Source organism: Chiloscyllium plagiosum, chromosome 3 (assembly GCF_004010195.1).
Source record: "Chiloscyllium plagiosum isolate BGI_BamShark_2017 chromosome 3, ASM401019v2, whole genome shotgun sequence".
NCBI lineage: Eukaryota > Metazoa > Chordata > Chondrichthyes > Orectolobiformes > Hemiscylliidae > Chiloscyllium > Chiloscyllium plagiosum.
In genome coordinates this window covers 97,879,790-97,901,689 of record NC_057712.1, presented here as the reverse complement: position 1 = coordinate 97,901,689, position 21,900 = coordinate 97,879,790, and the positions used below count along the sequence as shown (strand labels likewise).

Below are 21,900 nucleotides of genomic sequence, written 5' to 3'. Positions count from 1 at the left end.
GGGACCCTCCAACCACAAGGGATGAACTCGGGTTTCACCAGTTTCCTCATTTCCCCTCCCCCCACCTTGTCTCCGTCAAATCCATCAAATTCAGCACCGCCTTCCTAACCTGCAATCTTCTTCCCGACCTCTCCGCCCCCACCCCAGTCTGACCTATCACCCTCACCTTGACCTCTTTCCACCTATCACATTTCCGACGCCCCTCCCCCAAGTCCCTCCTCCCTATCTTTTATCTTAGCCTGCTGGACCAACTTTCCTCATTCCTGAAGAAGGGCTAATGCCCGAAACGTCGATTCTCCTGTTCCCTAGATGCTGCCTGACCTGCTGCGCTTTTCCAGCAACACATTTCCATCTCTTATTTAGGAAAGATACACAGGCGTTGGAGAGGATGCAAAGAAGGTTTACCAGGATGCTGCCTGGACTGGAGGGCTTGTCTTATGAAGAGAAGTTGACTAAGCTCGGACTTATCTCTCTGGAGAGAAGGAGGAAGAGAGGAGACCTGATCAAGGTGTACAAAGTAATGAGAGGCATGGATAGAGTCGATAGCCAGAGACTTTTCGCAAGGGCAGGATTGACAGCCACAAAGGGTCCTAAGGTGTTAGGAGGAAGGTGTAGAGGAGACGTCAGAGGTAGGTTCTTTACGCAGAGAGATGTGAATGCATGGAATGCATTGCCAGCTGTGATGGTGGAAGCAGAATCATTGGGGACATTTAAGCGATTGCTGGACATTCACTTGGATAGCAGTGAGTTGATGGGTGCCTAGGTTAGGTTATTTTAGATTAGGGTTAATCCTCAGCACAACATCTTGGGCCGAAGGGCCTGTTCTGTGCTGTACTTTTCCATGTTCTATGTAATAGGTAAACTTTAAGACCCCATAAGAATCATGTTTCTTCACAACTTTGATGAAAATAGATTCAAATACATTTCTTCTCAGAAACAAAAATTCAAAATTGCTGGTGAAACTCAAGATCTGGTAGCATCTATGGAGAGACATTTCAAGTCCAGTGACCCTTCTTCAGAACACTTTGGACCTGACATGTTAACTGCTTTCTCTCCACAAACGCTGCCAGGCCAACAGACCTTTTTGAGCAATTTCTATGTTTTTTTCTGATTTTCAGCATCAACAGTTCTTTGCAATTTTTTTTTTAAAAAAGCATTTCTTCTCAGCCTTACTTTTACCAGGGAGTGATTTGTGCAAAATACTCGACAGTGTCGAAATTACACAAACCATAGCTCTTTAGCACTGGAAGAATACCCTCACCACACAGAATGCTGAGGTCCAATAAAGATAGATCCTTCATCACCACCTCCTCACAAGCAACAATAGACACTATGCTTGTCAGCACCATCCACATCCTGAAGAATAAGTATACAGATTGGCAATGAGAAGAAACCTACTTCAAGCCATTTAGGACTTTATCATCCAGTAAAGAGTGAAACTATAACAAAAATTTCTAAAATTATTTATTTTACCTTGCTGATAAACATTTCTGTTTATTAAGATTTCTGTTTATATACAATTGGATTTATTCTCACTAGGAAAGAGAAACAAAGATGTATTTTCAATCGGCTACTTGATGGCAGCATATCAGATCCAACTGCAACGTTCATCATCGGGAGGGTGGCTGTTTTCTGCCAAAGTAAACGCCTACTCCCCTGCTACAGATGCTACAAGATAGGAATGGCTGTACATCACAGGCACTTTCAGTACGAGGAGTTCACCTTTTAAATATAAAATCGGTTCAGAGTCTACATTTTCTGTTCTGTTAGCCTCAAAGATTTAAGGGACAGAATCCTGGGATTCCATCGAAACACACTGGATTGCCTGACTGCAACAAAAACTGGAAAGCCAAGCCAAACATCGCCCATCTGCCTGATATTCCTTCCATTCAAAGCAAAACTCCAACCAATGAGATTCCTTGATAATCACAGCGTCTAGCCAATGCTTTGATACAGACCCAGGAATACCTCTACCTTCAAGTCAGTAATAACCACCATCCTCTTCCAAAGCAACATGCACAACCTGGTGTCCTCAAGTAACAGTACCTGCTCAGACAATTGCCTTGCTTGACTCTGGACAGTCGACCCCGATCTTAGGCAGCCTTTCTCCAGCACAGAGTTCACGGATATGCGAAAATCTAGGGTCTGCCTGAAAAATGTTTGAAAGAACATTAAACGCAACTTGCCTTTCCTCAACACATTAGACAGACGTACAGATAGACAATGTCAAAATCCGCTGCAAAGAAGCGCGGACAACATCAGGATGCAGGAAAAACTAAAAAAAAAAGTCAAAACCAAATGCGAGATTAAGGTCACAAGTTATTTCAAAGGACACAGAAATGTATTCAACAGATAAGAGTGGAACAGCTGAATGGTGAACTCCATTGTTCAACTGGAAACCAAAGGACAAGCAGAAAACAAGAACCATAAGAAAGGAAACTCTCAGAGCAAAACTTAGCAAAGACTCAAAAAGGCCTGATGAAAATGACACCAGCGTTGGGCATGTGAAAGAAAAGAGGATTTCACCTCAAAAGTAGTGTAAGCATTTGTGTCAGAACATGCCTCTGCACCCAAATGAAAATTCAGTGCCAAGCTGCTCAAACCAAAGCTTTCAATTTTACACGAGCAGAGAGTAAAGTATTACTTGAGTTATGAAAAATATGTTGGCAAGCAAGTAACAAACCAAACAGGGTTTTATAGTCTGTTTTTATAACACAGTCAGTTTATATTTAAGACATTAAGCTAATTAAGACTACAGTGAAGAAAAAAATCCTTCCCTTCGAGCTAGGGAGGGTTCAATCTTTAGAAGTTTCTTTTCCACTGGGGCGTAAGTCATTGAAGGGTGACCTCGTCGAGGTTTATAAAATCATGAGGGATATAGATAGGTGAAGAGCAAAGATAGAGGATTTCAAAACCGGGGACAGATTTTTAAAGCAAGAGGAGAAAGATTTTAAAAAGTTAGGAAGGCATTTTTTTTTTTTTAAAAACACAGAGCTGTTAGTGTGTGGAATGAACTGCCAGAAGTGGTGGATGCAGGTACAGTTACAACATTTAAAAGACAATTGGGTAAATACATGACTAGGAAGGGTTTGGAGGGATATGGACCAAATGCAGGTAAGTGGGACTAGTTTAATTTGGCATGGGCTAGTTGAACTGAAGGATCGGTTTCCATGCTCAATGACTCAAATAAGGAGGAATTTCAAAATGAAGACTTTAACATGCATGCACTGAGGGGGAAATAAAGCAGTACAAGTCGTTTGGCTATAATGCGGGTTTCCTTCATGTGAATTCGCTACAGCACGATTGACAAACTGGGGACACTGTTTCTAAAGTGTGAACGTTTAAAGGTTGTATTGGTTACACCACAATTCCAGCCCCATTAATTTAAATGGTGCTGCTATTACATGATTTTCTTATAATTTGGGGTCGCTCGAGAAAGGAACTACCGTGCTATAGCAGAACCAACTCTACAGAATGGGAACTGGGGTTATAGCATGAGTAATGGCATAAAGGTAAACACAAGTCACAAAATTATAGATTAACCATTGCTTATGAAAGGCTTTAGGGGCTAGTTGTGGAAACACCAATAAGTTTCAGACATTGGGGAGGAAACAGGTAGGCAAGTCAACAGGTTACAATAAAACAAAGAATGTGGATGCTGGAGAAAAAAAAACAGAAACTGGCAGTGAAACTCAGCAGGTCTGGTAGCTTCTGGAGTGTGAAAGTAGGGTTCACAGTTCGAGTCTGGTACATCTTTATGGAAACTGGGGTTTTTAAGATTAGCTTCCCTACAGTGAGGAAGCAGGCCCTTCGGCCCATCAACTCCACACCGACCCTCCGAAGAGTAACCCACCCAGACCCATTTCCCTCTGACTAATGCACCTAACACTCGGGGCAATTTAGCATGGCCAATTCACCTGATCTGCACATCTTTGGATTGTGGGAGGAAACCGGAGCACCCGGAGGAAATCCACAAAGTCACTGGGAGAAAGTCCAAACTCCACACAGACAGATGCCCGAGGCTGGAATCGAACCTGGGACCCTGGTGCTGTGGGGCAGCAGTGCTAACCACTGAGCCACCGTACCACCCTGATGAAAACTTCTGATGAAAAATTACTGGACTCAAGACATTAACTCTGCTCTCTCCCCACAGATGCTGCTAGACCTGCTGAGTTTAACCAGACATTTCTGTTTGTGTCAACAGGTTATGTCTTTGATGGATTATTACAAATTTTAAAACAAAGGAACTTCTTTAAATCCTGCAGCAGAATGAATTAGCATTGCATTGGGATGAAGACGCGAACATTATGATCAGAGGGACAAAAGGGTGATCCAGAAAAATAAAACACGGCAGCAAAATTCAAACAGATGGGTAAAGAATGCTATCAGTGTTTCAACAGTAAGATCTCTCAGAGAGGAAACAGAATCATAAACGATGTAATCAGAATTAAAACTGAAGGTGAACATGTCTTCCTTTGCAAGGTGATTATGAGTAACACGACAGATGACCAAGATAAAATCCAGTGAATGCACAGTAAATCAGATGGATATCAGAGTCAGATTAAAAGAGCTCAAAATTAATACCACCACAGACAGATGGAGCGTGGAGACATATCTGATAGGAGATTTGCAAAGACTTAACAAGTGAGTTACAAATGGATTGGAAGCTGATCAATGTAGTGTCCGTTTTCAAAACCGATAGCAAAACTGACACAGACATCACCAGACCCACCAACCTGACTTCTACTTCATGCAATATAATATAACGGATGCGTCAGGAGTAAAGTTGAATATTATGTCTTATATATAAAAGATCCTCGCAAACAGATGCCAAAATGGATTCAGAGTAGGGAGATACTATCTGGGTTAACTCTTTCACATCTCTGAACAGGCATCAGCCTAAAAATAGTCTGTAGACCATACAGGTGAATGCAGGCTTCCAAAAGGACAATAGAAAAAAAATTCACATGAAAGATCATACTAGAAGATGTGGAGATTCAGGGCTTTTTGGGTTGACAAAAAGACTGAACTATTAGTAGGCAGATAAATGCAGCCAGAATAAGTAGGGGTATTGTATTTGATTAATTTTAGGTCCACTACTACTACTTCTCAAGTCCACAAACAATCTGGATACGGAGAGTGGAAAGATTTACTGACACTAAAATGGAAGTGGCCATGGAATTAGTGGAAGTGGCCCAGAAATTGTAGCATGAGTTAACGAAGCAAACATTTGACTGGATGCTGACGAATAAAATTTAATTCACATTGTGGCATCTCAGGTAGATAGGATAGTGAAGGCAGCATTTGGTACGCTTTCCTTTATTGGCCAGAGCATTGAGTATAGGAGTTGGGAGGTCATGATGCAGCTGTGCAGGACGTTGGTTAGGCCACTGTTGGAAGAGTATGAGCAATTTTGGTCTCCCTCCTATAGGAAGGATATTGTGAAACTTGAAAGCGTTCAGGAAAGATATACAAGAGTGTTGCCAGGGTTGGAGAGTTTGAGTGATGAGGAGAGGCCGAAAAGGCTGGGGCTGTTTTCCCTGGAGAATCGGAGGCGGAGGGGTGACCTTATAGAGGTTTATAACATCATGAGGGGCATGAATAGGGTAAACAGACAATGTCTTTTCCCTGGGGTGGGGGAGTCCAGAACTAGAGGGCAAAGGTTTAGGGTGAGAGGGGAAAAATATAAAAGAGACCGAAGGGGCAAATCTTTCATACAGAGGAGGGGTGCATATATGGATTGAGCTGCCAGATGAAGCGGTAGAGGCTGGTACAATTAAAGGCATCTGGATGGGTATATGAAAAGGAAGGGTTCAGAGGGATGCTAGGGCTGGCAAACAGAACTAGCTTAATTTAGGATATCTGGTTGGCTTTGATGAGTTGGACTGAAAGGTCTGTTTCCGTACTGTACAGCTCTAGGACTCCATGGCTCTAAATAAAAAACATTGCAGAGAAGAAAAAAAATATACAGGCACTCAGTGAAGAGTGTTGAGATGGCCAAGGTTGAAACAGAAAGAGATTTAGAGTCTCCATTCAACTGAACACATCCAAGCAATTTAGCACAACAATCATCAACCAAAACGCTGAACTACATCACAAAGAAAAAATAATTCCAATGGAATATGGTTAAACTGTATAGAGGTTGAGTCAAATGCAGTCCTCAAGTAGCACATCCAGTTCTGGTCATAGACATGATGGAGACAATTAATACTTTAATCCTCAGAGTAATGAATGATGACTGCAAGGTGGTGTAGACTGGGCCTATACTGCCTGGAATTTAAGTGCTTGAAAAGAGATCTTATTGAAAGATATATAGTTCATAGAGAACATGAACAGATAGATGTTGAGGGGCTGTTTCCTCTGATTTTATAACATACAACTAAGTAGTATCTCAGGACAATGTACGGGCCAGTTAGGACTTGGATAAGGTGGAGTTCAGACATCTTCTTAAATTATTTTCAATTTTTCAAAGGAAATTTCTAGGAAGTGGCCTTATAGGAGACGTATATGATAATTTGAGAATCGTTTGAATGTAAATTAAAAGTGTATGGCAAGAAGATTCAAGTTAGCAAAAGGCAGAATGGGGTACTGATATTATTCTCCAAATTAAAAAGAGAAATCAATACATGGAATGGATTTCTGGTAATAGTGAAGGCAAAAAACAAACGTTCATCCTTACCAAAAAAAACTGGTGCTGTTTCTGGACAGATGAATAAGATGGAGGTATATGGCTATTACACAGAGTTACTTGTAATCCTGCAAATAAATGCAGGCAGTGTATCACCCACACCCCGGTTACTAGTAAGTTTGGTGCCCTAAAGTTCCGGATTCAAAAAGCCCACTTTTAGTGAGATAATAAACTGAGGCTCCATCTATCCTTCATTAGATTTAGAAGATCCTGTGCACTGCTGTGAAGGAGAGTAGGAGGATTATCCCCTGTGTCCTGGAAATATCTATCCCTTATTTAACATCCCAAAACAGGCTGTCTACTCATTACTGTATTGTTGTTTTTGGGAGCTGCTGTGATATAATTGACGAATACATTTTCTACATTACAACAGTTGTAATAACAACTTTGAAAAGTCCTTCAATGTTTGTAAGGTACTCTGGGAGATCCAGTGTGCTTGGAAAAAAATGCTACACACAGTGCAAGTTTTTAATTTCAAACTGCCTTTCATGAGTGGATATTTGCAATATTTTCCATGAACTATTACATTAATTCTGGCTCAGAATTAGCTCAATCAGGCCTTGGCCTTCCAATAAGGTACAGGCATTTGTTGTTTTAAACTCCAGTATTATTTAAATAGGTCACACAAAACAGAAACAAAAAGATGGTGAACTTTGATCTTATTACCATCCATATTTTCCAAAGTGCGCTGGATTTTCAGACAACTGGATAAGAAAATCAGGAAAGAAAAACATAATCATAATTCTTAAATCAGCTTAGCTTTATTTATTATTTCTAAACTCTCCGTTTGTTGCACTTACACCTAGAACAAAGGAAGATAGTTACGGTAGTTGGAGGCCAATCATCTCAGTCTGAGGATGTCCCTGCAGGAGTTCCTCAGGGTAGTGTCCTAGACTGAACAATCTACAGATGCTTCAATGACATCCTCCATTATCAGGTCAGAAGTGGGGTTGATTGCCTTGGCTTATCTATTTGTATACTGAGTTGGGTATTCAAAAAAAAGTATCTGCAGAAGACTCTGTTAGTCTCCATCTTTAAAAAACCTTCCAAAATCTTTTTTTAAAAAAGTCATGACACTGGCCGTCACGTCAACATTGACTATTACAGTTCATTACCTGTTGCTTTTTTATGTAACGCTGTGGAAGTTTTTTTTGTTGCTAACAACACTGATTTCTCACCATTGGTAATGCATTGCTTCTTCACAACAGGAGTTCCTTGGGGTAGTCATTAGGATGCAGTGGTTTCCTACAGCCTGCCTGCAGAAGCTACTGATTCTGCAACAAGGTTGCAAAAACACCACAGTGACTGGCACACAGAATAGAAGCATGGATCGATTCAGTGCATGTTTGCAGTCAATGCCAAAACAAAGTCATATGTTGCTAATTTTAAAACTGCTGCCAAAAAACAAAAATCTACAGAGCTCTGCAGCACAACTATCCAGTTGCTGACAGCAATTGAGATCTGGCTCCAAATCAATGAGACCTCTAGGTAACCAATAATACTGGTATCGTCAAGACAGGGTGTACAGCCAAATCACATTGATGCATTCTTACAAAGAGCAAACCAGGAAGCATATATCACTGAATTGCTTGATTTTGGATTTTCAGCTTTTACAGATAGACCAATAATGGATTGCAACACACGAGATTAAGAAAATAGAAGTACTGTATGCAAACTTTCTCTTTCGCATTTAGAATTCCCCATCACGATGGTGAAAAGTTATCAGAGGCAGGAAGGAAGGCAGATTTGAGGTTGGGATCACATCAGCTGTAATCTTATTGAATGGTGAGGCAGGTTCGAGGGGCTGAATGGCCTATATTCATACATAAATATTTAAAGTTCATCTTTTTACAACAGTGAGGATGTCTCAAAATAACAATGAAGGTAAGATGTCAGTTATAAAACCCCAGCTTTACTTCACATAAAGCTTGTTACAGAAAGATTAAGCGTGAAGGAATGGAAGTATTTTTGTCAATTTAGTAATTTCTAATTGCTTGCATTCTGAGGAGAACACAGTGGTATTCCGTGTCTAACTAGACATTTGCCATCAGGTCTCAGTGGAGTTACGACAACACTGACAGTGTTACTGTCATTGCAACAGCAAAATTCAGGTTATTGAATGTACACGTTTATTCTGCTCTAATAATCTGCCTCCCTTACAATTTCATCATTCATACCCTTTATCGGGGTCTTCCCCATCAGTAGGGATAACAGCTTGCAATAATATGGTGTCTTTAGCAGAATGAAGGATTGGAAGCTGCTTCAAAGAAGCGTTAACTAACAATATTTGACACCATGCCACACGTGGAGGGTTTTAGGGCAGATAACCAAAAACCAGATTAAGGATAATCTAAGAAACAAGGAAGAAAGCACATTCACTGGTGGTGGAATTATTTAAAAATTGGAAAATTGCAGGGCAGGAGGAGCCTATTTATCTACACCAGCTACAAACAGGAGATCAGCTTCCAGGAACCACTGGCACAGTGGCTCAGCGGCACACTGGCACAGTGGCACTGCTGCCTCACAGCACCAGGGTCCCAGGTTCGATTCCAGCCTCGGGTGACTGTCTGTGTGAAGTTTGCACATTCTCCCTGTGTCTGTGTGGGTTTCCTCTGGGTGCACTGGTTTCCTCCCACAATCCAAAGATGTGCGGGTCAGGTGAATTGGCCGTGCTAAAATGCCCATAGTGTTAGGTGCATTAGTCAGAGGGGAATGGGTCTGGGTGGGTTACTCTTCGGAGGATCAGTGTGGACGGTTGGGCTGAAGGGCCTGTTTCCACAGTGTAGGGAATCTAATCTAATCAATCAATCACTTTTACAGGTCATTTTATCTCTGTGCTCAAGTACTGCATGACCTGCATCAAATTTTGGATGCACGATAATTTCTTTCAGGTCAGCATCGGGAAAACCAAAATCATTATTTTCTCAGCTCGCCAGAACGGAGGTCAAATCCAAAATGCCTCAGCTCTGCACCATAACCCAACTCTGCTCCTATGACAGAGATTGAGATTGGACTCAAACAGGAAATCTGAATCTATACATAAAAAGAGATTCAACATTTAAAATTGAAAATACAGAAAGCTAACTATGAATTTATGGAAAGTAGGTGAATGAAATCTAAAATTTTTGTTTGAAAATTATTTATATTGCAATTATGAGAATAACACATAGGCCAGCACTTCTAAGTGTATCTTGTGAAGTGTCAATTATAGTTGCACTATATTCTCAACCTATGACCTTGAACACATTTGTTTCCAGGACATCAAAGTTTTCTTTGAAATGTTCCCTTTATCTGATGATCTTCAGACTTCCAATAAAAAAAAACAGCATGGCACTGCATATGGTTTTGCCTCATATCTTGCCCTATTCTTTTCAGTCTTGATCTTTGCTTGCACCTGGATATTTTTAAATACTCAGAATTCAAAAGCAGTCAAGGAACTTCTAAAAGATTTACATTATTTGTTTTTGTGATTTGTAAAACATGCCTATAAAGCATCATAAATATTACATGATTATCATAAGTTCCTCCTCAGTAAAGAGAGCTATTTCAGCAACATTAAACTTTTCCCTTTACTTTGCTGATTTTCCTTCCTTTGCTCCATGAGTCTAAAAATATTTATTTCCCAGTCAGCAAGTTCATTCAGCATTTAATTATTATCCCTTGAATCCCAATCATGGTCAGATGTACAGTGTTGATGTGCTGCACTCAGCCAAGCACAGAGGAGCAATATCTGCATGAACAATGATTGGCAAAGCATAGCATACAGAGTGGACGGAGATTTGATGGGCGGGAACTGGAGGAGGCAAGTCGAGATGAATTAAAGGGGCTGAAAGTAGGATGCATCCCTGACAGTGACATGACTGAGCATATGAAAACTGTGTCACTTTAGGCTACATACTAACTAAACTGCTACAAAGGCATCAAGGTGCACTTTCTTTAAATTTTACTAATGCAATCTAAATCAACAGTGTACATAAAATATATAAAATGGTTAAATTACTGTTTTTTGGAGACAGGAACAGCTGACACCATAGGAATAAGCTTCTCTGTAGAGGTCCCCAGGACTTTGGAAAGCTGAGGAAAACAACAAAATTAGAGTAGAGTAAACTTGAGAATATGCAAACTGAATTTTCCAAAATTTTGACAATTAAAAATGTTATTTAAATGTGTAAACAGCAATAAGCACCTGAGGTATGAGGCTGTAATTTAATCACATCACGTTAAATTGGCAATTTATTGAAGTGTAATTTGGCTTGCATGATTTTTTTTTTAAACTTTAATGATCTCATTACTATCTGATATTTGACCACAGGCTCCTTTCATTTATGTAACAGTTAAAACATCTTTGAAATGAGTGTGCTCATCAATGAGGATGTTAACTATTTGTACACTTCATATAACAGTCAAATAATGATGCTATTAGTGATTTGAGAAACATTGAAAATAGGAGCTGGAGTAGGCAATTAGCTCTTCAAACCGATCCCAACGTCTAACATGGTCATGGCTGATCATCCAACTTGGTACCAATCCCATACCCTTTGGTCCCTTTAGCCGGAGGAACGATATCTATCTCTTTCTTAAAACAATGGCCTCAACCTCTTTTTGTGGCAGACAACTGCACAGGCTCACCACTTTCTGGGTGAAGAAATTTCTCTGGATTTCAGGCCTAAATGGTTCAGCCCCCTAACTTTAAACTGTGACTCCTGGTTCTGGACTTCATCATCATCGGGAACATCCTCCCTGCATTTTATTTTTAGAAACATTATTCATTCATGGGGCTTGGGCATTAACCAGCATTTATTGTCCAGCCCAAGTTGCCCTTGAGGAGGTGGTGGTGAACTGCCTTCCCGAATCACTGCAGTCCACCAGCTGTGGGCAGATCCCCAATGTCATTAGGGAGAGAACTCCAGGACTCTGACCCAGTGACAGTGAAGGAAAGGCGATATATTTCCAAGTCAAGATGGTGAGTGGCTTGAAGGGGAACTTGCAGGTGGTGGTGTTCCCATCTGTCTGCTGCCCTTGTCCTTCTAAATGTTAATTGATTTATCATCATGTGGTCATTTCATGTAATTGAGACAAATACTGTGAAAATGTTGCGTAATGTCGTCACTATTGGTGCCATCTTAAAAATACAGAAAAGAAACCAACTCAAAAGAATATCAAGGTAAAAATTTAAAAGTTCAAAATTACAGTCCTCAAGTGCCTGAGCTACGGATGTGGATTAGACCCTTTCCCCACGCTGACACAGAGTCCAACATCAGCACAAAGCAGTCGGCCATGCCTAGAGTCCCTTCACCTTGCCACCACATTCACTGCCGGGAGTCCTGTAGACACTGCCTGGTGGACAGACTTTGGGGAGTCAGGAGGCAAGTTACTCGCCACAGTATTCCTTGCATTTGACCTGTTCTTGTTTATACAGCAAGTTCATGGAGTTCTGGTCAATAGTAACTCTTAGAATGTTGCTATTCAGTGACTCAGTGATGGTAACACCACTGAATGTGAAGGGGTGGTGATTAGACTGTCTCTTATTGCAGATGGTCATTGCCTAGCATTCACGAGGCATGAATGTCAGCCCAAGATCTTGTTGCAGTTGAACATAGCCTGCTTCAGTATCTGAGGAGTTGCAAATAGTGCTGAACATTGTTTATTGATGTTTGAACATCCCCATTTCTGACCTTATAATGGAGGGAAGGTAATTATAGCATTGATGAGGGGCAAGTACACTACCCTGAGGAAGACCTGCAGAGATGCCCAGCAGCTAAGATGACTGACCTTCAACAGCCACAACCATTTTCCTTTGTGCTAGGTATGACTCTAACCAGTGGAGAGTTTGCCCACGATACCCATTGATTGCAGTTTTGTTAGAGCTCCTTGGTCGGATGCTGCCTTGATATCAAGGGCTATCACTGTCACCTCTGCAATTCAGCCCTTTTGTCTGTGCATGAACCAATGACATCAGGAGCTGAAAGATCTTGGTGGAACCCAAACTGGGCGTTACCTTCCGTCACTTTACTAATGATCGACAGACTGATGGGATGGTCATTGGCTGGATTGGATTTGTCCTGCATTTCATGTACAGGATATACTTGGGCAATTTTCGTAACTGTCAGGTAAATGCCAGTGTTGTAACTGTACTGGAAGGGCTTGGTGAGGAGACCATTAAGTTCAGGAGCCCATGTCTTCAGTACTATTGCCAGAGCCCATAGCTATACTCGGTACCTCCAATCGTTTCTTGATGTCGTCATGTGGAGTGAATGAAATTGGCTGAAGTTTACTGCGCATGCTTCAGCCTTATGTTTTGCACTGATGGATTGGGATCTTCCATCAGAGGGGGGTGGGGATATTTGTGCAGCTTCCTCCTACAGTGAGTTGTTTAATTGTCCACCACCATTCACGACTGGATGTGGCTGAACTACAAGAGTTTAGATCTGATCTGCTGTTTGTGGGATAGAGTTTAGCTTTATCACTTGCTGCTTGGCACGCAGGTAGTTGTGTTTGGTAGCTTCATTTGGATGATACCTCATTTTTAGGTATGCCTGGTAATACTCCTGGCATGCCTTCCTGCACTCCCCATTGAACTTGGGTAGATGGGCTGATGCCCTGGCTTGATGTTAATGGTTGAATGGGGAATATGTCAGGCCATGAGGTTGCAGATTGTGCTGGAGAATGGTTCATAGTGCCTCGTGGATGCCCAGTCTTCAGTTGCTAGATCTGTTGAACTCGATCCCAGTTCACACGGTGATAATGCCACACAACACGACACAGGTTATTCTCAATGTGAAGGCAGGACTTAATCTCCACAAGGACTATGTGATCATCACTCTTACCGATAGTTAGTCAGATGCTTCTGCAGATGGCGGTTTGGTAAGGACGAGGTCAAGAATGTTTTTCCCTCTTGTTTGTTCCCTCACCACCTGCTGCAGACCCTGTCCAGTAGCTATGTCCTTTAGGTCTCGACCAATGTGAACAGTAGTACTGCTGCCAAGCCATTCTTGGTGGTGGACATTGAAATCAACACCACCCGAGCGCACGTTTGAGTCCTTGCCACCCTTAGTGCTTCTCCAAGAGTTGTTCAACACAGGGGAATACAGATTCCTCAGCCAAGAGAGCACAGTGAATTGTAATCAACGACAAGTTTCCTTGCCTATGTTTAACCTGAAGCATGAGGCTTCATAGGGTCAAATGTTGAGGACTCCCAATTTTGGCACTAGCCCCCAGATATTAGTAAGGATGACTCTGCATGGTCAACAGGGCTGTAGCCTGCCGTTGTCTTTTCTGATGCTTCAGTTGATATTGGGTGATCCATCGGTTTCATTTCTTTTTTTTTGAGATTAGATTAGATTACTTACAGTGTGGAAACAGGCCCTTCAGCCCAACAAGTCCACACCGACCTTCTGAAGACCAACCCACCCAGACCCATTCCCCTACATTTACCTTTTCACCTAACACTACGGGCAATTTAGCCTGGCCAATTCACCTGACCTGCACATCTTTGGACTGTGGGAGGAAACCGGAGCACCCGGAGGAAACCCACGCAGACATGGGGTGAATGTGCAAACTCCACACAGACAGTTGCCCGAGGCTGGAATTTAACTCGGGTCTCTGGCGCTGAGGCAGCAGTGCTAACCACTGTGCCAGCTCTGGCTGAGGCAGCAGTGCTAACCACTGTGCCAGCTCTGTAGCGATTGAAACAAATCGAGTGGCTTGCTGAGCCATTTCAGAGGGCAGTTGAGAGTCGACCATGTTGATGTGGGTCTGGAGCCACATGTCGGCCAGACTGGGTGAAGGTGGCAGATTTCCTTCCCCGAAGCATATTAGTGAGCCAGACGGGTTTTTCCAACAATCGACAATGGTTTCCTGGTCAGAAAATTCTTAATTCAATTTTTTTTTTAAATTGAATACAAATTCCATCATCTGCCATGGCAGGATTCTAATTTGGGTTCCCAGAATATTTGCTAAGTTTCTAGGGTTAATAGTCTAGCAATAATACCTGTCCAGGCCATTTAGAACTTTATGGGTTTTTGTGAGATCCCCACTGACTCATCTCATTCCTGGGATTGAGTTTAATCTGGTAAATATTTGTTGTGCTCCCCTCCACCCTTCAGCAGATAAGGTCTCACCAGTGCCCTATACAATTACAGAAAGACATCCCTGCTACTGTGCTTGAGTCCTTTCACTACAAATGCCAACATATTATTTGTCTTGTTAATCACTTGCTGCACCAGTACGCTTACTTTCAGCAACTGCTGAATGAGCAAGGCCCCCTTTCCCAATCGATCGTCATTTGAACAATAATCTGCTGGAGTGCTTTTGTTAGCAAAGTGGGCAATTTCACATTTATCTACTTATACTTCATCTGCCATGTATTTGCCCATTCATTCAACTTGTGCAAATTACACTGAAGCATCTCTGCATCCTCCTGACAGTTCACGTCCCCACCCAGCTTTGTGTTGGCTGTAAACTTGGAGATATTACAATTAGCTTCTTCATCTAAAATCATTCAAATATATTGTGAACAGCTAGTGTCCAAGTACTAATCCATGCAGTTCACTGTTCACTGCCTACCACTCAGAAATGGATCTGTTTGTTTCCTGTCTGCCAACCAGTTCTCTATCCATACCAGTACACCACTGTTAATCCCCACATTACAAATCTCACGGTTAGCAATCTCATGCCAAAAAAGGTTGCATATAATATTTATGATGCGGTGCATCTTACATGATATAGCTTTTTATCAACAATTTAAAAGACTATTTATTATAGCTACACAGAGGAAGAGGTTCACATGAAACGGTACGTTGAATTCTGAAAACATCTGACACACGGACAGGAAGAAAAAGAACTCCGAAATACTTAGACAATTTAATACATGTTGTCACACTCATTTACCTCTTCACAAAGTCAAATGGTCTGGATAGTGTCACTGAAACAGAAGTGACAATTTAAAAGATCTTCTATTTAAAGTCTTGTAATAAATATACAGTGTACACAGTTCCTGAAGTTTCAACAGGATAAATTAGGAATCAGAATTGCAAAGCTGTAAACCTCTATCAATTCATGCTTAAAAATTGGTGGAAGCCTGGGTAAAACAGTGGTGAATGGAGTTCAGACCAGAGAATTGAGAAATAATGTATTTGGGGAAGAATGATAAGGCAACCAAATGTACAATAAATAGCTGTAAACCGAGAACTGTACAGGATCTTCTGAGATGTGTACAGGAACAGAAGCAATTTGCTATGTGGGTTCACAGATCCCCGAAGTTCCTGTGAAGGTAGATAAGATGGTAAAGGAAACACATGGAAACATTGCTTTTATTAGCCAAGGCACTTACCAGCAGTGAGGTATGCTGCAACTGTGTAAAACATTGGTGAGGCTACAGCTGGAGTACTGTGTACAGTTCTAGTCACTGCATGATAGGAAAGATGCTTTCGAGAGCCTACAGAGGACATTTACAATGATATTCCATGAAATGGAGAATTTTAGTCATTGAGGAATGGTTGCATAAGCTCGAACTCATATTTTGGAAATAGTAGGCTGAGCAGAGACCTCTCCAAATGTATAAAGTTATGCAGGACTCTAGAAATGGTGAACATGAAATCTCTATTCACTTTGGTTAAGAGGTCCATAACAAGACTTGGGTCAAAATGTTTGAGGATTTTGAGATGCTCAGACAGGATTCAAGTCAAACATTTTCACCTGGCGAGTGGTGATAATCCAGAACTCATGGTCTGAAAGGACAGTTGAGGGAAACACAGCGAAACACAGTTGAGTGTAACAAGAACACTTTGGACCAAATGGCTTTCCTTCTGTGCTGTAAATGTCTAATAATTATATTAGCTTCATTAATCCTATTATTTTAAGTTTAGTTGAAATGCTTTCAGTAGTAAACCATTGATGTTAACATAAATACATGTTTTCTGAAAGAAAATTATGTCGTACTTCAGTTGTGGGCAACATTAGCTGAGCCAACAAATATCGCTGGCCCTTGTTCCTTTGAGAAGATGGTGGGAGCTGCCTTCTTGAAAAACTGCAGTCCATGTGCTGGAGGTCGATCCACAATGCCTTTAGGAAGGGAATTCCAGAAAGGTGATGGATTTCCATACCGGGATGGGGAGTGGTTTGGAGGGGAATTTGCAGCTGTATCTGCTTCCTTGTCCTTCCAGATGGAAGTGATCATGGGTTTGGAAGGAGCCTTAGTGAATTGCTGCAGTGCATCTTGCAGATAGTCACAACTGAGCATCAGTGATGGAGGGAGTGGATGTTTGCAGATATGGTGCGAGTCAAGTGAGCTATTTTGTCCTGGATGGTGTCAGTTTTTGAGTTTTGTTGGAGCTGCACTCATTCAGGCAAGTACGGATATTCCATCCCACTCCTGACTTGTGCCTTGTAAATGATGGACATACTTCGGGGAGTCACGAGATGTGTTACTCACTGCAGAATTCCTAGCATCTGTCCTGCTCTAGTAGCCATTGTATTCATGTGGCTAGTCCAGTTAGTTTCCCGTCCCAGGATGTTAATTCTGGAGACTGCATGGTGGTAATACTATTGAATGTCAAGGGGTGACAGGGAGATAGTACCACATTGGAGATGGCACTTGTGTGACACAAATGTTACTTGTCACTTTGCAGCCCAAGTCTGGAAATTTTCCAGGTCTTGCTGCATTTAGACATGGATTATCTGAACAGTCACAAATTATGCTGACCATTGTGCAATCAGCAGTGAACATTCCTCACTTCTGACCTTTGATGGAGAGGAGGTCATTGATGAAGCAGCCTGCAGAGATCTCCTCAGGAGATTTCCTCAAATCCACAGAACATCCCAAAGTATTTCACAAGGCAACATTGTTTTGAATTGAAAATACTGTCACAACAGACAGCATTTATGAAAAGACAACGATAGGCTTATTATTTCAAGTCAACTACTTTATCAGAACTGATGTGAGGATCAGTGACCCTCCAGGTTAACTGTCTGTTCATCTCTTAACACATGCACCAGAATGTTTCCAGCAGTTTATGTTGTCATTTCAGATTTCAAATACCTGTATTTTGTTGTCCAACTAATTATTAGTGATTTTGGTTTGGTGACAAGGTCATGGACAATGCCAGGTCTACAGGGCAACTCCATGCACTTCTTCAGTAATGCCACAGGAACTACCATATTATTGTGAACAATAGCTGTAGTCTAAATCACATGCCAAAGATGCCATCTTCAATGATGCAGAACTTCCGGGGTGCTGCACTGAAGCTACAGTCTGGATTGTGGGATACAATGTGGAATGAAGAATTCCTCAACAGCATCTATCCACAGTTTCAAAGCCCCAGACAGAGCTTGTGATGGGGAAAGAAGGGCATCCAATTTACTTTACTAATATTTGTATTTTTAAAAAATCATTTTGGCACTTCAGACAGCTGAAGGTAAAATGATTTTGTACGATACAATCATTAAATGCCAAATATTTCTGTTTATTTTACTGCTGATGCTAATGGAAATTAACTGATTAAGCATACATTTCATCAAATGAAATAGTTTATACCTCTGATTATGAGAATATCACTTCCAACCTGCAAACATTCATTTCACATTTTTTAAAAAGAGTAAAGCTTAGAAAGTAAGATCTTTAGGTCTTGTCATTCTGCGTAACATAAAGCTTCTACAATTCTCAGCTTCCAATTTTTTTTAAATGAAGCGTTATTTAGAAAAACCTAAAAAGCTGGGCTATTTAGAATATACTGCCAAAAGAAAACCCTCAGCAAGCAGCACCTGAAGGTCACGCAGTACGGAACCTCTGCATTAGTGTATGTGAAGAACATTGCTTACTGCTACGTACCTGCGCTGCTATAGACCTTCGGAAAAGACAAGCCATACCATCATTTGCCCAGGCCCTAAAATTCAGGAATCCGCTCTCAATTCCCGGTCTGACTGTGCCTGATCCATCCGACCGCTGACATCTGCTCAACTCTATACACCACCGGCTGCAGCAGCAGCAACAACTACCCTCCGACCTCCGACCTTTGATCTCTTCTCCGGGGAAATGCTTGGGGGGGTGGAGACGACTCTCAGCCAATGGCGATGCCGCTCGGCCGCCGGGGGGAAGGTAGAGGCGCGCTGATTGGCTGCTGGCGGGCGGATGTTGCAACGTTCGGAAAGAGAATGTGGAGACAATGGCGACTTCGTCAGTGTCCCGGGTAAAGGCAGCTCTTACTGAGACTCCTCCAGCAGCTCAGGGCAGGCTGCAACTCACTGTAAACCCCAAGGAGTACTGTCCAGTGCCAAAGATGTCTGCAGCTTGCAAGTGCGGTGGAAGCATAGGCACTTAGAAGGGTTTTCCAGATGATTATTTAAATAGTAACAATGTGCAAGGGGACGGAGGGAGGCTGGACCATACAGAATTAAACGATGTGCTCAACGGGATAGCCAGTGCAGTCACGTTTGGTAGAAATATTGCAGCGTACCTTTTTCCTGACTGTGAACTGAGCGATGATATGAGATTCTGTTTGCATGCTGATAGGTGTTGAGAGTTGAGCACATCCGCCACTGTGCAGCATCCGCATCTGGGCACTGAAATGAAGTGGGCGATTTTTTTCCTAATCATACAGGAGATGTGGTCTTTGATGGCTGGGCCACCGTTTATTCCTCGTTCCCAGTCACCCTGGAGAAGATGGATCTGGGTTGCCTTCTTGAACTGCTGAAGCCTGTGTGGCCTAGGTAGACTCACAGCGTTGATAGGAAGAGAGCTCCAGAGTTTTGACCCAGTGAAAGTGCATTAATGTTGTTCCAGTTCAGGATGATATGTGACTCAGAAGAGAAGCTTGCAGGTCGTGCTTCCATGAATCTGCTGCCCCCATCCTTCTACTGAGTGGAGTTTGTCCGTTTGGAAATGCTGTCTAATTGATAAGTGTGTCGGTAAAAACAAGGACTGCAGATGCGGGAAACCAGAGTCTAGATTAGAGTGGTGCTGGAGATCCCTTCTCTATCCCTGATGAAGAGCTTTTGTCCAAAATGTTGATTTTCCTGCTCCACAGATGCTGTCTGACCTGCTATGCTTTTCCAGCACCACTCTAATCTAGACACTAATTGATAAGTGTGTCTTATTGTTACTATCTGGGGTATTAGAGGAAGTGATAGTCAAAGGTGTTAGATTAGGTGTCAGTCAGGCTGATGCTTTGTGCTGAGTGGTGACAAACAGTAAAATGAATAACTGGACACTAGATCTGAAACAAAAATTTTAAAAAATTGCAGGCAAAACAGGCAACTCTGGGAAGAAAGCAGAGTTAACGTTTTGAGTCCAGTGATTCTTCATCAGAACCATAAACAGCTAGGAAAAAATGGTATTTATGCTGAAGGTGAATTTGGGTGAGTGGGAAGGTGTCAAAAAGTATGGTGTTGTAGAAGCACATCCAGTCAAGCAACATCTGAGCAACAGGAGAGTCAATGTTTCAAGCATAAACTCTTCAAAAGGAATGTAAGGGAGGCCCAAGGAGGCTGAGAGATAGATGGGAGGGGATGGGGCTTGGGGGAAGGTAGCTGGGAATGCGATAGAAGATGGAGGTGGGGGGTGATGGTGGTAAGTCAGAGCGGAGGGTGGAGTGGATAGGTGGGAAGAAAGATGGACAGGTAGGACAGTTCAAAAGGGCAGTGCTGAGTTGGAAGGTGGATCTGGGATAAGGTGAAAGATGGACAGGTAGGACAGTTCAAGAGGGCAGTGCCAAGTTGGAAGGTTGGATCTGGGATAAGGCGGGCGGAGGGGCGATGAGGAAACTGGTGAAATCAACATTGATCTTGTGTGTTTGGAGGGTCCCAAGGCAGAAAATGAGGTGTTCTTCCTCCAGGTGTTGGGTGGTTAGAATCTGGCAATGGAGGAGGCCCAGGACTTGCAAGTCCTTGGTGGAGTGGGACAAGGAGTTGAAGTGGTCAGCCACAGGGTGGTGGAGTTGTTTAGTGCGTGTGCCCCAGAGATGTTCTCTGAAATGTTGCGCAGGTTGGCATCCCGTCTCCCCAATGTAGAGGAGACCACATCGAGAGCAACAGACACAGTAAATGAGGTGTTTGGAGGTGCAGGGAAATCTGTCGGATTTGGAAGGATCCTTTGGGACCTTGGATGGAGATGAGGGGGGAGGTGTGGGTGCAGGTTTTACACCTCTTGCGGTGGTAAAGGAAGATACCAGGAGTGGAGGTTGGTTTGGTGGACAGGGAGTGGGGAGGTGATGTGGACCTAACGAGGGAGTCACGGAGAGAATGGTCTCTACGGAATGCTGAAAGGGCTGAGAGGGAAATATATCTCTGATGGTGGGGACTGATTGTAGGTGGCGGAAATGGAAGAGGATGATGCGTTGTATCCGGAGGCTGGTGCAGGGGAAGGTGACGATGGGCTAGGTCCGTCCTTTTGGCGAAGGAGGGGTAGCGTTCAAGGGTGGAGGTGCGGGAAGTGTAGGAGATGCGCTGGAGGGCATCGTTGACCAGATGGGAGTGGAAATTGTCGTCCTTCAAGAAGGAGGCCATCTGGGGTGTTCTACGATGGAATTGGTCCTCCTGTGAGCAGATGCGGCGGGGACAGAGAATTTGGGAGTAAGGGATAGCGTTCTTACAGGAGGGTGCTGGGAGGAGGTGTAGTCCAGTTAGCTGTGGGAGTTGGTGGGTTTGAAGTAGATGTCCATATGTCGAGTCGGTTGCTGGAAATAGAGATGGAGAGGTCCAGGGAGGGGAGTGAGGTGTCTGAAATGGGTCAGGTGAACTTGAGGTCAGGTTGGAAGGTGTTTGTGAAGTTGATGAACTGTTCAACCTTCTCGTGGGAGCACGAGGTGGTGCCAATACAGTTATCAATGTAGCGGGAGAAAAGGTGGGGAGTAATGCCGATGTAACTGCAGAAGATGGACTGTTCCATGTACAAAGAGGCAGGCATAGCTGGGTCCCATGTGGCTACCCCTTTGGTCTGGAGGAAGTGGGAGGATTTGAAGGAGAAATTGTTGAAGGGGAGGACCAGTTCAGCCAGGTGGGTGAGTGTGTCAGTAGAAGTTTACTGGTTGGGTGGGTGGGAGAGAAGGAAATGGAGGTCTTGGAAAGGAGGGGAGGGATGAGTGGAAAGGTGACAATGAGGCCCAGAAAGAGAGAGAGAGAGCTGAAACAGTTAGATAAACAAGGAAAGCAGGCCAGGAATTCACCAGCATTGTCTTATTTTTAGCATCAAACAGATTGTGTTCGAGCTGCATTCAACA

General features: G+C 42.7%; 2 protein-coding genes across 3 annotated transcripts in view; one reads left to right on the top strand and one right to left on the bottom strand.

Annotated features, from left to right (window-relative positions):
• The window catches only part of rars2 (arginyl-tRNA synthetase 2, mitochondrial), a 76,949-nt gene extending 58,246 nt beyond the window's left edge, over window positions 1-18,703 (bottom strand). Inside the window, exons 1-3 of one of the 2 annotated variants that reach the window (XM_043686906.1) lie at window positions 18,516-18,703; window positions 10,689-10,762; window positions 2,047-2,149 (exon numbers count right to left, since the gene is read on the bottom strand). In XM_043686906.1, the coding sequence (XP_043542841.1) occupies window positions 2,047-2,149; window positions 10,689-10,762; window positions 18,516-18,551 (213 nt within the window). In that variant the 5' untranslated portion in view covers window positions 18,552-18,703. The remainder of the gene's footprint in view (window positions 1-2,046; window positions 2,150-10,688; window positions 10,763-18,515) is intronic. The other variant, XM_043686915.1, reaches the window with a different exon arrangement.
• Window positions 18,704-18,781: 78 nt separating this feature from the next.
• orc3 (origin recognition complex, subunit 3) overlaps window positions 18,782-21,900 on the top strand; it is a 67,017-nt gene continuing 63,898 nt past the window's right edge. Inside the window, exon 1 of the mRNA XM_043686893.1 lies at window positions 18,782-18,873. Within this exon, the coding sequence (XP_043542828.1) occupies window positions 18,850-18,873 (24 nt within the window). The 5' untranslated portion in view covers window positions 18,782-18,849. The remainder of the gene's footprint in view (window positions 18,874-21,900) is intronic.